Source organism: Dama dama, chromosome 5, assembly GCF_033118175.1.
Source record: "Dama dama isolate Ldn47 chromosome 5, ASM3311817v1, whole genome shotgun sequence".
Lineage (NCBI taxonomy): Eukaryota > Metazoa > Chordata > Mammalia > Artiodactyla > Cervidae > Dama > Dama dama.
In genome coordinates this window covers 104,146,287-104,160,882 of record NC_083685.1, presented here as the reverse complement: position 1 = coordinate 104,160,882, position 14,596 = coordinate 104,146,287, and the positions used below count along the sequence as shown (strand labels likewise).

General features: G+C 58.8%; 1 protein-coding gene across 1 annotated transcript in view; it reads left to right on the top strand.

Moving 5' to 3' along the window:
• The window catches only part of MYO15A (myosin XVA), a 46,881-nt gene extending 32,499 nt beyond the window's left edge, over positions 1–14,382 (top strand). The window contains exons 51-65 of the mRNA XM_061141093.1: positions 136–251; positions 487–559; positions 842–914; positions 1,135–1,208; positions 1,412–1,494; positions 3,180–3,310; positions 4,300–4,394; positions 4,536–4,613; positions 4,924–5,020; positions 6,609–6,769; positions 7,762–7,895; positions 9,979–10,112; positions 10,397–10,530; positions 11,657–11,797; positions 13,834–14,382. Of these exons, the coding sequence (XP_060997076.1) occupies positions 136–251; positions 487–559; positions 842–914; positions 1,135–1,208; positions 1,412–1,494; positions 3,180–3,310; positions 4,300–4,394; positions 4,536–4,613; positions 4,924–5,020; positions 6,609–6,769; positions 7,762–7,895; positions 9,979–10,112; positions 10,397–10,530; positions 11,657–11,797; positions 13,834–13,935 (1,626 nt within the window). The 3' untranslated portion in view covers positions 13,936–14,382. The remainder of the gene's footprint in view (positions 1–135; positions 252–486; positions 560–841; positions 915–1,134; positions 1,209–1,411; positions 1,495–3,179; positions 3,311–4,299; positions 4,395–4,535; positions 4,614–4,923; positions 5,021–6,608; positions 6,770–7,761; positions 7,896–9,978; positions 10,113–10,396; positions 10,531–11,656; positions 11,798–13,833) is intronic.
• The last annotated feature ends 214 nt before the right edge of the window (positions 14,383–14,596 follow it).

Sequence of the window (14,596 nt, the reverse complement as noted above, 5' to 3'; positions counted from 1 at the left end):
CAGGCCATCGGGGAAGCAGTGAGGCCACATGGGGCAAGGCGGGTGGGGGCAGGTGGAGAGGGTCTGTGCACAGTCAGCCTGGGCTGGTGTTGGGCGGGCTCTGACCAGTGGGAGTAGCAGACAGCCTTCTTGCAGGGCCCCCCAGTCAGAGCTGGCTGCATGGACCGTGGGGAGGATGTTCTGGCTCTTCCACCATACACAATGCTCGAGTTTGCCCAGAAGTACTTCCGAGACCCTCAGAGGAGACCCCAGTGAGTGGTGGCCCGCCCTGAGGAGGGTCCTTCTGGGGTGGGGCCTTTCCCAGCCCCCCAAGCATGAGGCCTCAGATCTGGGAGGGAATGAGAAACCCCGGGAGGCAGGCTTGTCTGCAGCCTCTGCCTCAGGGGCCTTGCTGCCAGGTGGGCTGACGCTGGGTCCAGCACACCTCGTGTGGGAGAGGCTGTCTCAGAGGCAAGACTGATCAGTAGCATCCACTTCCCCTTGCAGGGATGGCCTCAGGCTGAAATCCAAGGAGGGTCGGGAGTCCAGAACCTTGGAGGACATGCTTTGCTTTACGAAGGTGCCCAGCCCCAGGTCCCTCTGAAATGGCCATACAAGAGTGCATCCCAGGTCCATGGGCCAAACAGCCTTGTCCTCAGTGGGACCGCCGCCACTGGGTACCCCCCAAAGTCCTGGGTTCCTCCGAAAGGAAGTGTCTCATCTTCTCAAGGGTCCACCCGCCACCTTCTGTGGTGTGGACCCTTCTGTTGTTAAGATAGGACCCTCCCCCTCCCCTTTCCTCCCCTCCCCCTCTCCTCCCCTCTCCTTTTCTCCTGCCATGACCCAATTCCTCTCCCCACAGACCCCACTCCAGGACTCCCTCATTGAGCTCAGTGACAGCAGCCTCAACAAGATGGCCACAGACATGTTTCTAGGTGTGGGGATGGGACAGCGGCCAGGGCCCCGGGCAAGGAGGGATACCGCACTGTGACCCCTGGTGACCACCACCCCTTCCCTCAGATGTGGGAGGAGAGGAGGAGCCCCCTTCCCCCTACCTGCCCTGGCCATAGCCTCTGGGGGAGGGGTCCAACCCGGGGTTCCTGGTGGGCGGGCAGCTGGGAGGCCAGTGGCTGAGTGGGACAGTGTTTCCTGCAGCTGTGATGCGATTCATGGGGGATGCCCCGCTGAAGGGCCAGAGTGAACTGGACGTGCTATGCACCCTCCTGAAGGTCAGTCCAGCCCCTACAGGAGCTCCCTTGCCTGCCCATCTGTCAGCCGGGGCTGCAGCCTTTGGGGTGGGAACCATGTGGCCCAACGAGGAGTGCATCCCGCTGGTGGGGAGGGTTCTGGGGAGGGGACGCCAGGCATGTCTTCAGGAGCCCACTGTGTTCCTGTGGGCATGTGACCTGTGACCTGGCCCGCCCTCCCACAGCTGTGCAGGGACCATGAGGTCATGCGGGACGAGTGTTACTGCCAGGTCGTGAAGCAGATCACAGACAACACCAGCACCAAGCAGTGAGTGTCCTCCCCTCCCCACCATTTCCTGCGCTGGAGGGGCCAGGTCAGCCTCCCGTCTCCCAGCCTCTGCCCTCCCGACTCTCTCCTCGCCTCGTCCTCCCCTCATGCCAGAGACAGAGCACATATGTTTGAAATTGCTCGGTTTGGGACAAGCCCTTTCTGGTCTCTGAGCTTCAGTCTCCTTATCTGTCAAATGCACTGATAATGGGTGAGTCCAGGTTCTTGGTTGCAAGTGACAGGAACCCAGTTCAGTCGGGTTTAAGCAAAAGAGGGTTCAGGTAACTGAAAAGTCTAACTGAGGACTTTAGGCATAGCTGGATCTAGGTGTCATCAGGAAGCAGTCTTTCTCTGTACCCTGGACCTGCTTTTCTATGTGTTGATATTACTCCCAAGCAATATATCTTATAGACTGGCAAGATGATAGCTCTGGGGGGGCATTCCCCAGCTCAGCAATCAATCCCAGGCAAAGAAAGACTGATTCAATATTTGTAGCAAAAATCCCCAAATCCAGCCTTATTGGCCTGTCTTGGTCCCATGGGCATCCCTGAGCCAACCACAGTGGCTGGAGGATACAGAGCTCTGATTGGCTAGACCTGGGTCATGTGCCTGTTCCCAGACCAATCACCACAGCCAGAGGGAGGATGAACTCTAATTGGCCAAGCCTGGCTCCCATTTTTTATTGTTGTTCAGTTGCCAAGTCATGTCTGACTCTTTGCAACCCCATGGACTGCAGCAGGTCAGGCTTCCCTGTCCTTCACCATCTCCCAGGGTTTGCCCAAGTTCATGTCCACTGACATGAACCAGTCACTTTAGCCAGGGGCTTCAGGGTTCTAACTGGCCAGTCCTGGCTCTCATGGGTACATATGTGCATGCTAAAGTCACGTCAGTCGTGTCTGACTCTTTGTGACCCCATGGACTGTATAGCCCGCCAGGCTCCTCTGTCCATGGGATTTTCCAGGCAAGAATACTGGAGTGGGTTGCCATGCCCTCCTCCAGGGGATCTTCCGACCCAGGGATTGAACCTGCGACTCATGTCTATTGTACTGGCAGGCGGGTTCTTTACCGCTAGAGCCACCTGGGAAGTCCCCTGGCTCTCATACCCACAGGGACCTGGGGAGGGGTGGTTGGTTTCCCAAAGGAAGCCCAAGTGCTGCCCCCGGACACCAGAGGTTCCCACAAGTGAAACCCTGGAGCCAGGGCAGCATAAAGGTAAGTGTCTGTGTCTCGCACATGACTAGCACATGGCGGGGCCCAAAGCCTGTACTGCTCTTGTTAGCACTGGGCCACCCTCCTGTCCACCTGCTCGTGTCCCCCAGGAATTTCAGAACCACTCAGCGTGTCCTCCTGCCCCTCCCACCCAGTCTTACTTGCCACCAGCTCTGCACAGGGTCCCTGGCCCCCCTTCAGGGACCATTGCCCAGAGAGATGCCCCCCTCAGGCAGACTTGTTCTCTGTGCACATTGGGTATGTCAGGGGTTTCACCCCCTCCCTTCCCTCCCACCCTCCCTCCCACCCAGAATTCCCAACAGAATGCACCTTTGGTGTGACTCTGTGCCCACTGGCCCTGCTCTCACTGGGCAGGGGCAGGGGGCATCCTCAGGAGACGAGCCTGGCGGGTGGGGAGACTCCTGGTGTGGCTGCAGAGCAGTGGCCACTGCGATGGAGCCCGTGTGTGCTCGCAGGGACAGCTGCCAGCGAGGCTGGAGGCTGCTGTACATCGTGGCCGCCTACCACAGCTGCTCTGAGGTCCTCCAGCCGCACCTCACCCACTTCCTCCAAGACGTGAGCCGGACCCCGGGCCTGTCCTTCCAGGGTGAGGGGCGAGCAAGTGGGGACCCAGGGCCAGGGGCTTGTCTGCACCATACAACGACTGGCTGGGCAGCCAGCAGGAGGGCCTAGCCCTTCTTGCCCAGGCAGTGCTTATTAATATCAATCCTGTCCCCAAATGTTGGCAGAGGTCCCACAGGGGCTGATGCCATGGGTTGTCTGATATGACGGGGAGGATGGCATATCAGGGATGGCTTCCCGGAGGAAGTATTGCTCTGGGTAGTGAGCACAGAGGAGGGATTTCTAGATGAGCTGAGTAGCAGGCATAAAGACCGGAGATGATGTGTGGCATGTGGAAGAGGAGGAGGAGGCGGCGTGGCCCTTTCTCTGGTCTTTCAGAATCAACAAGGGTCTTGAGAGGGCGCCAAGGCTGGTGGCAGGGTCTTGGCCTTTTCTCCATGGAATTTAGAGGAAAGGGGCTGCTCCTCAGCCTCACCCAAAGTCTAGCTTCCAGAGGAACCCCTGGGTCCCCCTAGGAGAGAGGTCAGGGCCCCTGTGGTTACCGTGGCGCCATGGAGGAGATATGAGACCTCACCCTCTCTGCCTCTGAAGCCTCCTCTTTGAGTCAATCAACAAACACCCCTGCATCAGCTCCAGGGAAGGGGGTTGAATGTGCCCCCAAACTCTTGACTTGGCCCCTCCCCAGAGCGGGGCGAGGGCACTGCTTAACCAGAGAAATGGAGAAGCAGACGATGGGGTCTCTTGCATGGGGACTCGGCACAGCCGCCGGGGACGAGCCCCCAGCACCAGCTGTCTCCGGGGGCTCATGGATAACCGAGGTGTGCGGGCCTCCGATGGGATGTGGGTTCGAATCCAGCTCTTGTACTCTGGCTCTTAACCTTGGGTCAGTCACTGCCCTCTGAATGGTCTCTGTGGCCTCTGGAGGGAGAGCAGCACTCCCCACAGGGGGCTTGGGGCTGGGGCCAGAGGAGCTCTTCTGCCGTGCCCCGGCCCCTCTGACCCTTGTCTCTGCAGGGATCGCCAAGGCCTGTGAGCAGAACCTGAAAAAGACGCTGCGCTTCGGCGGCCGCCTGGAGCTCCCGGGCAGCATGGAGCTGCGGGCCATGTTGGTGAGCGTAGGTGGGACTTGGGGAGGGGGACGGCCTACCCAGAGACCCCTGTCCCGGCCCAGGCATGCCCATGGAGGGGACTGGGGCTAGGTTAGACCCTGGTGAGATCCCAGCCTCTCCTCTCTCCGCACCCTCCCCCAGGCTGGCCGCAGTTCCAAGAGGCAGCTCTTTCTTCTCCCTGGGGGCCTGGAGCGCCACCTTAAGATCAAGACATGCACTGTGAGTGAGGGGGTGTCTGGGGGGCGGGACCCCAAGGGTGCTGAGCCACCCCCTACCTCCCCCATGAGGCAGGACTTAGCTCTCTGTTGCAGCCCAAGCCCGAGCCTAAGGGAGGTGGGTGGCTTTCAGCTCAGAGTCAGGCTGCAAATGAGAGATGGGCCGACTCAGGACCCACAACTCCAGAAGCTGCGTCCTTCCCTGTGTGGGGCTGACCCAGGGTGCGGGGAACCTTGCCTCTGCAGTGGTGCCAGGGCGGGCTCAGGGCAGAGGTCACCTGGCTGGCCCAGCCTCTCACTTCCCCCATCCACAGGTGGCCCTGGACGTAGTGGAAGAGCTTTGCGCTGAGATGGCTCTGACCCGCCCTGAGGCCTTTGACGAGTATGTCATCTTTGTTGTCACCAACCGAGGTGAGCAGCCAGAGGATGAGGCAGTCTGGGCCCACAACCCCCATCCCGACTGTGAGGTCCCGATTAGATGCTGCTTCCTCCAGGAAGCCCCCCGCCCGGGTGGAGGAGCCTCTGCACGGAGCACCCCCAGCCCTGCATCTCCCTCCCGCCACCCCACTTCGATCTGTGTGAGCTCATCTGGTCTGTCAGGCCGAGAGATGGCAGAAGACAGGGCTCCCCCAGGCCTCCATCTGCGCCCCAGGGTACTCAGTAGGCCCTGCCCTCTGGGAGGGCAGGACTTAACAGGATGTGGCTCCTGAAACCCACACGTGCAAATACTTTTTCCTGCCTCCACTGTCCTCATAGCAGCCGAGAGAGCCCCACCCTCGGCCTCACCTGGCCCTTCTCCATGAGGCCAAACCCTTTCCCCCTGCAGCCCACCTGCTCTGGGCCATGGCTGAGCTTCTGCCACCAGCCGGTCAGTACCACCCAACTCCAGCTGGCTCTCGGGCTGCTCAGCTCTGAACCACACGTCCTCAGCCCTGCCTGAGTCCAGCACAACACGGGGTGGAGAAGGCAGTAACAAAATAATCTTAGTAAGGAAGTTCACAAAGCAGGGGTGACAGCTGAAAGCACTTAATCCTATAAACGATCCCACCAGGACCCCATAAAATGAAATGTGTTGTCCTTCCCATTTACAGATGGGAAAACCAAGGCCCAGGGAGCCTGTGTTAGTCTCTTGTTGCTGCCATAACAAATCTCTCGGTGACTTCAAATAGCACATGTGTATGACCTTATGGTTCTGCAAGTCAGAATGCCGAGTCCTTCTGAGACTCTAAGAGCCTGTTTCTTCCTTTTTCCAGCTTCTGGAGGCACCCAAGTCCCTTGGCTCACGGCCCCTTCCTCCATCTTCAAAGCTCGCAGTGTAGCCTCTTCCAATCTCTTCCTGTGACCCTCCTGCCTCCTTCTCATAGGCCCCTCGAGACTATGCTGGGTCCACTTGGGTCCCTGTGATTATCTCCCCTCTCAAGACCCTTAATCACACTCCATGTCTCCTCTCCATGAAGATGTGCATTCACAGCAGGTGGGGATTAGGAGGGGAGCATTTTGAGGTCAGGCTGTTTCTCAGCCTGCCACGGAGCCCAAGGGACTTGCCCAAGGTCAGAGCCGGAACTTTATCATCATGCCACACCCCTCTTTTCAGTGAAATTTTTCAAAGGTGTGGGACAGGGAACAGAAATGTCACTTCAAGAAATAAAAACTTGAGGCCGAGACCCACTCAGTGCCAGACCCCCATCTTCCCCTCACCCCCAGGAGCCCAGCAGGGATCTCCCCATAGGAGTCCTACAGAAAGGTGCCCACAGGACCTGAGGCCTCTTGTGCTTCTCTGGGTGCAGCCTCCTCTGCAGAGGGGAGAGAGGGTGGGTGTTCTCTGAGCAGCACCTGGGTGGGGCACCTCCCTAGGCCCAGGTGAGCTGAGCTTTGAGTCGGCATTATTCCCACCTGGGGGCACAACTTCGACAAATCAGGGCCCCCCATCCTGTTCACCAAGGATGCCGTGCCCCCTAGCAGAGAGGGGGCTCACCACGTCTGCCCCCGCTCCCTGCAGGCCAGCACGTGTGTCCGCTCAGCCGGCGCGCCTACATCCTGGACGTGGCCTCGGAGATGGCGCAGGTGGACGGCGGCTATGCACTGTGGTTCCGGCGTGTGCTCTGGGACCAGCCGCTCAAATTCGACAACGAGCTCTACGTGACCATGCACTACAACCAGGTCTGCACGTGTGGCCGCTCTGAGGCTCCGGAACCTCTGGGCTGCCCCGGGCTTGGCATCTGAGGCCTTCATGATTCCAGCCCTGAGGCCTCTGGTCCCCATGTGGGCGTGTCGGTGTCACCCTCACTTCCTAATTCGCAGGCCTCTGTCACCCGGGCCAGCCCGCTCTTCCTGTGTCGCTGCTGGTCCAGGCCCCTCCAGCCAGCTGCTCAGACAACACGTTTTCAGGCCGTTCTGACCTCTTTCCTCCTGCTCTCCTCCAGCGCTGAGTGCCTCACCTGTCCCGTGCTCAGTAGCATTGTTTTTTGTTTTTTAATATTTATTTATTTGACTATGTCGGGTCTTAGTTTCAGCCTGCAGGCTTAGTTCTCATGAGGCATGTGGGATCTTAACTCCCCGACCAGGGATTGAACCTGTGTCTCCCGATTTGGAAGGCAGATTCTTAAACAGTAGACCAGCAGGGAAGTCCCTTGCTATGAAGCTTTGCCCGGCCTTTTCACATTAGGGTGCTGTCACTCCCCTTTTGGACTAGGTCATCTCAGTCAGGGTGGTGGTCCTGACAAAGTCGGGGTCTCCCTCGTGTGCGGACCCTTGCAGACGCGCTGGGTAGAGACAGTGTGCTTCTCAGAAGCTGGGGCCCCTTTGGGCCCAGCTGTGGCCATTCTGTGTCCAAGGCCTGTCAGTGGGCTCTTGTGCCTGTGGGCCAGCCAGCAGCACCCCGGGACTTGTGGAAACATGACCCCTGGGTCCTGCACTCTGCAGAGCAGGGGCCAGCGCTTCCCCAGTTCCTGTGGCTTCCAAGCCACGGTCCTCCCCGCTCATCATCCAGGTGCTTCTGTCACTGCTCCCCAAAGCCCAGGAAAGTGACCGCCACCCCCCGCCCAGAAGCGAGACCCTGGCATGGCTCAGCATCTGTGTCCAGACCTCCCCGGTTGTGTGTCTGGCGCCTGGCCTCCTGCAGCCCCTCACCTACATTCTTCCCGCCCCTGTAGGTGCTGCCTGACTACCTGAAGGGCCTTTTCAGCACCGTGCCGGCTGGCCAGCCCAGCGAGCAGCAGCTGCAGCAGGTGTCCAAGCTGGCTGCGCTGCAGCACCGGGCCAAGGACCACTTCTACCTGCCCAGCGCGTGAGCACACACCCACCCCTGCCCCACCCCTGAGCTGCCCACCCCCCCCTCAGCCCAGCCCGTCCATCTAGGACCCTGCCTCCCAGCAGGACAGGTCACTTCCAACTGGTATTAATAGCTCAGAGAAAACAAATGATAAAATGCATTCAGGATACACAAACTGTGGCCCAGGAAGTACACATGGCCCTGCAGAGAGCGTTGGCCACAGGAATGTCCACTGTGATGGCATCGACAATCTCCCAACAGCAGAGGATTCCTTAAATTGTGGGGTGTCAGGTGGCCTTTAAACTGATGTTCTCGAAGTGATGGGACTTCGGTTGTCCCTACACTCTCCATCTTTCTCCTCTTGAAACTCGGGCCCCAAAGAGCTTCTGTGTCTGTGGGTCGTATCTATCGATATATTTACACTATTTGAAATGAAAACAGAAAGAACTTAAAATACTGATTTATTAATGAAAAACAAGGACACTACATATTAATGTTAAGATAAATGTGGACATATGATAATTATAATACAAATAGTGTAAGGTAGATTCATATCAATGTATGACAAAACCCACTGGGAAAAAAAAAATAATAATAATAAAAAAAAAAATAGTGTAAGGTAACATTACGTGTTAATATAAATAAGTCATGAAAACACAAGTGTATTTTCCCAAGAGCTCCAGTGAGAGCAGCTGTACTGCTTTACCCTTTGCAAATCTCTGTACCATCTGGCTTAATAGCTGACAGCTGGATGCCCATCCCTGCTTCTCGGTCAGTCTGTTGTGACCGCACAGGTCATGCGGCCTCTGCACCTGCACTTGTGAGAGAACGAGGGGGAAGCAGATGACCGCTCAGATTGTTACGGAAGTGACTTTGCCCTCCCAGCCCCTCAACCACACTTTGAGAGCCCCTGCTGTGAATAACTGGAGAAGGCAATGGCACCCCACTCCAGTACTCTTGCCTGGAAAATACCAGGGACAGAGGAGCCTGGTAGGCTGCAGTCCATGGGGTCGCTAAGAGTCGGGCACAACTGAGTGACTTCACTTTCACTTTTCACTTTCATGCATTGGAGAAGGAAATGGCAACCCACTCCAGTATTCTTGCCTGGAGAATCCCAGGGACAGAGGAGCCTGGTGGGCTGCCATCTATGGGATCGCACAGAGTCGGACACGACTGAAGTGACTTAGCAGCAGCTGTGAATAACTGTAAGAAAGGCAGTGTGTGGACAGGGTTTGCCCCACTGTAAGGGTGCAACACTTACACCCTTCTGATGCTATGATGTAAGGGAAAGTGGAGGAAGCACATACAGGTGTCACCCAGGCCGGGATGGAGACAGCTGTGGCGCCCTTACTCTTTCTGTGGCATCTGCACATGTCGCCTCGGCAGATGCCCCAAACTGCACTCTAATGTCCCCTCTTGCAGATGAGCAAACTGAGCCCCAGAGACAGGATATGGCTTCCCTAGGCTGGGGCAACCAGGATTCAGACCTGGGGAGGCTGGGTCCAGGGGCCAGGCTCTTACCCAGCAGTGCAGAGAAGGAAAGATGTAGCCCAGAGAGTCTTTTAGGGGTTCCCCTGACGTCCCTCCCTTCCCCAGTGTGCAGCCCAGACTGGTACTTGTTGGTATTTTCCAGATGTCCTGAGGCCAGGGCTGCCTTAGGGCAGCCAGCATATGGTCAGGGGAGGCCTGGACAGGTGGGAGTTGAGGGTCCTGGGGGCCATCTGGAGCCCACTGCTCTGCTCTGCTGACCATTGCTAGGGGTTGCTTTGCTGCCCTGATGTTTCCCCCACCCTGTGCTCCCTTCCCACCCCTCTGACCTGGGCTATTCCCCAGGGGGTGGGGGCTACAAAGGACGAACCCATGTGGGGTCACTGTATGACCTTGGATGAGCTGGTGAACTCCTCAGAGCCTGCGTTCCCTTGTCAGCAAACAAGGAGCCTGCTGGTGTTGGCCAGCGGTTACTGAGCGCGTGCTGTGTGCCCAGCCCCGCTTGTGCCACCGTCTGTCCCCACCCTGTCGTCCGCGTTCCCCCAGCGTTCAGCCGTAAGGAGGTTTGGTGGAACCCCTGATGGTCAGCCGGCTTTTCCCTGCCTGCCAGGCGGGAGGCCCAGGGGTACATTCCGGCCCAGCTGTACCGCACCGAGGCCAGCTCGACGTGGCTCCGCCTGCTTGGCCAGCACCGGCAGCAGGTGCAGGCGCTCAGCCCCCACCAGGCCCGTGCCCAGTTTCTGGGTGAGAAGGAGTCGGGCTGGGGAGGGAGTCGTGGGGGCCTGGCTGAGGAGGGTGGCGAGGAGGCCTTTTCCTTTGTACAAAAGTATCTTTGGTGTCAGGTTTCTAAAGGCCTTCCAAGGCCCCGCCTAGGCTGGGGGGCCCAGCGGGGATGGAGGGAGGTCCAGGGGGGGCGGCAGCACTGGCAGGAGGAGCACCGGGCTGGGGGCTCCTGTGCTGGATGGGCTGTGGAGGGAGGGGTGGGCTAATGCACTGATGAGCCCTGGTCGCCTGACTACCACCCCCAGGCCTCCTCAGCGCCTCGCCCATGTTCGGCTCCTCCTTCTTCCTGGTCCAGAGCTGTAGCACCGCGGCTGTGCCAGCCCCCTGCGTCCTCGCTGTCAACCAGAACGGCCTCAACTTCCTCAGCACTGAGACCCACGTGAGTGGCTCAGCCCCGCCCCGCCCCGCCCCCCAGGGACGTCCAGCTCCACTGCTCACACCTGCGTGACCTTGGGCGAGGCTCCGCCCCCTTCTTCCTCACCTGGGACGATGATGCAGGCTGTTGTCCTGGCGAAACAGGTGAAGCACACCGACCCGAAAAGCCTGTGTGGCTCTACTGGAGCCTCAGCCAAGAAACCATTTCCATGGGTCTGGAGGCCGGATGACCAAGATCAAGGTGCCAGCAGGGTTGGCTTCCTCTGAGGCCTCCCTCCTTGCTTGTAGATGGCCATCCTGGCTGAGCCCTCATATGGCCCTTTCTCTGGGGTCCGTGAATCCCAAGGTCCTCTTATAAGGACCGGTGGGATGGGAGCCCACCATAGCCTGACTCCCCTCTTCAAAGACTTGTCTCCAGGTTCTGAGGGGGTGGGTCAGGATTTGGGGACACAATGCAGTCCAGACCAAAAGGGACCTGCTACCCCCATTCTTAGTTCTTCCTCAGGGATTGGACCTTGGCATGAGGGCTCCAGGGCAAGTGGCTTGTGTGGAAACAGTGGAGCGAGGAAGGGAGACCAGGAGGAGGTCACAGCCTGGGGGACACAGCCGGGGTGGGGCCTGTGAGAGCATTTAGGTTCCCACTGTGGGCACGGGGACTCAGTCCAGCGGGGAGCACCAGTCTCAGAGGACGCCCTGTTCTGTGGGCGGGAATGCTGGGGTGTCTGTCTGCTGTGTCCATCTGTCACAAGGGGCCGCTGGCTCTCATCGCTCTGGCTTCTCCTGGGGTGAGCTGGGGAAGCTCTGCATTAGCTCCTGGGGCCAGAAAGAACGCTCCTGGCCAGAGGGGTGGGTGGGAAGGTCAGGGTACACCGGCATTACCTGGAGCTCAAGCATTTAGAGGGGTGCCTGGCATGCTGCACACGTGTGCGTCATTGTTGAAGTAATGTCACGGGTGAGACGCTGAGGTCCAGAGAGGTAAAGCTGCTTGCCCTGGGTCACACAGCCAGTCACTGGGGGACGAGTACTTGAACCGGGGTATCGTGCCCCCTGCGTATCTGTCCTTTAGGGCAGGGGTACCAGTAGGTGAGACTGTCCCACCCCCAAGCCCGTCTGCTCCCCATCCCCTCCAGGAGCTGATGGTGAAGTTCCCCCTGAAGGAGATCCAGTCGACGCGGACCCAGCGGCCCACAGCCGGCTCCAGCTGCCCCTATGTGGAGGTCGCACTCGGGGACGTCACTGCCCAGCACACTGTGCAGCTGCAGCTGGAGCAGGTGGGCCCCCGGGGGGTTGCCCAGCCCCCGACTCCCGAATTCTGCACACTAGGCTCTCCTCGGCCCAGCCAAGTTCTGGGGAGCATCCAGCCCAGCGCAGGGGACAGAGCTAAGCCCATACTACACAGACCTGCCGGTCTCAAGGTGGTCTTGGAGAGGCATCTTGATGATGTGATCCTGGAAATGAGGGCCCAGATTGTTTGCAGAAGAATAAGGTGTTCGATGGGAAATGGGGACGTCCTAACGGTACTTGAATATAAAGCTGAGAACCTGGGCCCTCCTCCCGAGGGCACTTGGGAGCCATAGAAGGTTGCTAGGAGGGCAGGGACATGGGCAGTTCACCTGGGCTAAGGCTTGGAGGCTGGACTTTGGGGCCGGGGCTTGACAGATGGAGAGTGGGGTTTCCCTGTCCTGGGCCTTCTCCCTTTGCAGCACCCGTGGGTGCTCCTCAAAAGCCAAGTCCTCTATGTCAGCCAGTTCCACGTCCCATAGCCCCCAGGGTAGGGCCAGACCAGTGTTCTCACCTGCTGGAGAGGGGGCTGAGGTCCAGAGAAGGGGCTGAATGGGGCTCGGCCCACCTGTCTGTCCTTGCCAGCCCACTGCACCCCTCAAGATGTGGGCCCAGAACTCCCCCACCCCAAGCCAGGGCCTGCATTAGTTGGGCTGCTTTCCAGGGCACGAGACAGGGGCTCCCACCACCCTAGCCCTGCCCCTGAGGGTCAAGGCCAGAGCATGACCCCTTGCCATCCCCCACCACCCCTGCCATGCTCCTTGGGGAGCCTGTGACTGGGGATCAGTCTGCTTCCCACCACCCCCTAGTCCCGTTCCCGCTGAGGTCACCCTGATCCTGGCCTCACCTGGACTCAGCCTGTTTCCTGGACTCCCCCAGAGACCCCACCTCTTCGGACCTGCCCATCTGTTGCTTTCTGGGCCCTTTATGGAGCCCCCTCCCCTGGACGACCTCTTAACTGGTGCAAGGCCGGGCCCTCCCCCCAGGACCCCTCTGCCCTAAGGCTTCCACAGCTGCTCTGCGAGACAGCCTCCTATTTCTCTCTCCCTCAGTGTCATTCTTGGAGGCCAATAGGCCTCTGCGCTCACCTCCAACCCTCGCAGGCCCTTGGGCCCCAACCCAGCAGTCCTTCTCGTCCCTACCCCCTCCTCTTTTTACCTCTGTGATCTCAGCTCCCCTGACCCCTTGTCCCCTCCCTGCCCCAGAACACCCTCCCATTGCACTCGCTGTACCCTCTGCCTGGGACACGCTCCCCCTGTATCACAGGGCTGTTTCCCTCCCTTTATTCCAGTTTCAGCACAAACATCACCTCCTAGAAGCCTCCCCTGATCCTCCTGATAATTCACTCTCTCTGCCTCAGTAGGTCTCATATGGCTTGGAAGTCACTTTATTATTGGTTCTCAGGTTGTCCATCTCCCCATTAGAACGTGAGCCCCAAGAGGGCCAGGCTGTGTCCACATGGTGTCCATAGCACAGCGCCCAGCGTGTAGTGGATGCTTAGGAAGTGGCTGGATGGAGGAGGAGGAGGAGGAAGAGGCAGCCTTTCTGGCTTCTCCACTTGGTTGCAGCATCCCCCTCCCCCTGCCCACGGGAGCCCTGAGGCTGGGGCCCAGTTCATTCTAGGCCGTGGGTACCAGGTGTTAACCATGGCAGCTCATTTATTGACAGGGCTAATAGTTTTTAAATGTGAAGGATTTACATATCGTGAAGTCTCATGTCATCCTCACGATGGCCCTGTGAGGCAGGCCCTGGGAAACCGAGGCCCCAGGGGCAAGGCCGCTGAGGGTGATGGAGGTGCAATAAGTGGCCCAGGTTACATGCAGCAGAGCTGGTGAATGCATGGGTCTCCACCTGGCTCATCCCTTCCCACCTGCAGCTCAGAATTCCTTTCCAGCTGCCAGAGCTTTTCCTGGGGCCCTGAGGAGGTGGGGATGAGGGTGGGGCCCCAGTACTGGGAGAGTCTGGCCTCCACCTCTCTCCCAGCCACGGGAGAGCTGGGGAGTGCTGACTCACGTCTGTCCTGCAGGGCCTGGAGCTGTGTCGAGTGGTGGCCGTACATGTGGAGAACCTGCTCAGTGCCCGCGAGAAGCAGCTCACGCTGCCCCCCAGCGAGATCACATTACTCTGACCCAACCCCCAGGCCCCCTCTGGCAGGAGGCTGGCTGTGTGGTCCCAGGAGAGCTATCGGGCCAGAACCTTAGGGGAGACCAAGAGGCAGGAGGTGGAGAAGCCCAAGTCCCCAGGAACCTGAGAAGACCAACTGAGAGTTGGGATGGAGTTACAGCATGCAAACCTGGGGTCAGATAGCCGGAGGAACCTCCAAAGACTGACCAATGGGCCCTCCTGCCACCTATCACTGTGGCCCTGCCCTGACCCCTGCTGCGGCATGGTAGCCCCACACCAGAAGCCTAGGCAAACTGAACCTGCTTTTGCTTCTCCTGGGGTCTGATGTTCAAATCTGCTCCATCTCCCTGTCCTAGCCCCTCATTTGTCCTCCCCCCATCCCAGGTGCCCTCTGTACTGCTGCTGAGCTTGGATTCATGGCTCTTGGTCATTTCTGTGCAAATAAAAGTTTCCTCTGGCAGCCTTTTCTCATATAGTTGTTGTTGTTCAGTCACTCAGTCATGTTTGACTCTTTGCGACCCCATGGACTGCAGCATGCCAGGCTTCCCTATCCATTACCAACTCCCGGAGCTTACTCAAACTCATGTCCATTGAGTCAGTGATACCATCCAACCATCTCATCCTCTGTTGTCCCCTTCTCCTCCCGCCTTCAATCTTTCCAAGCA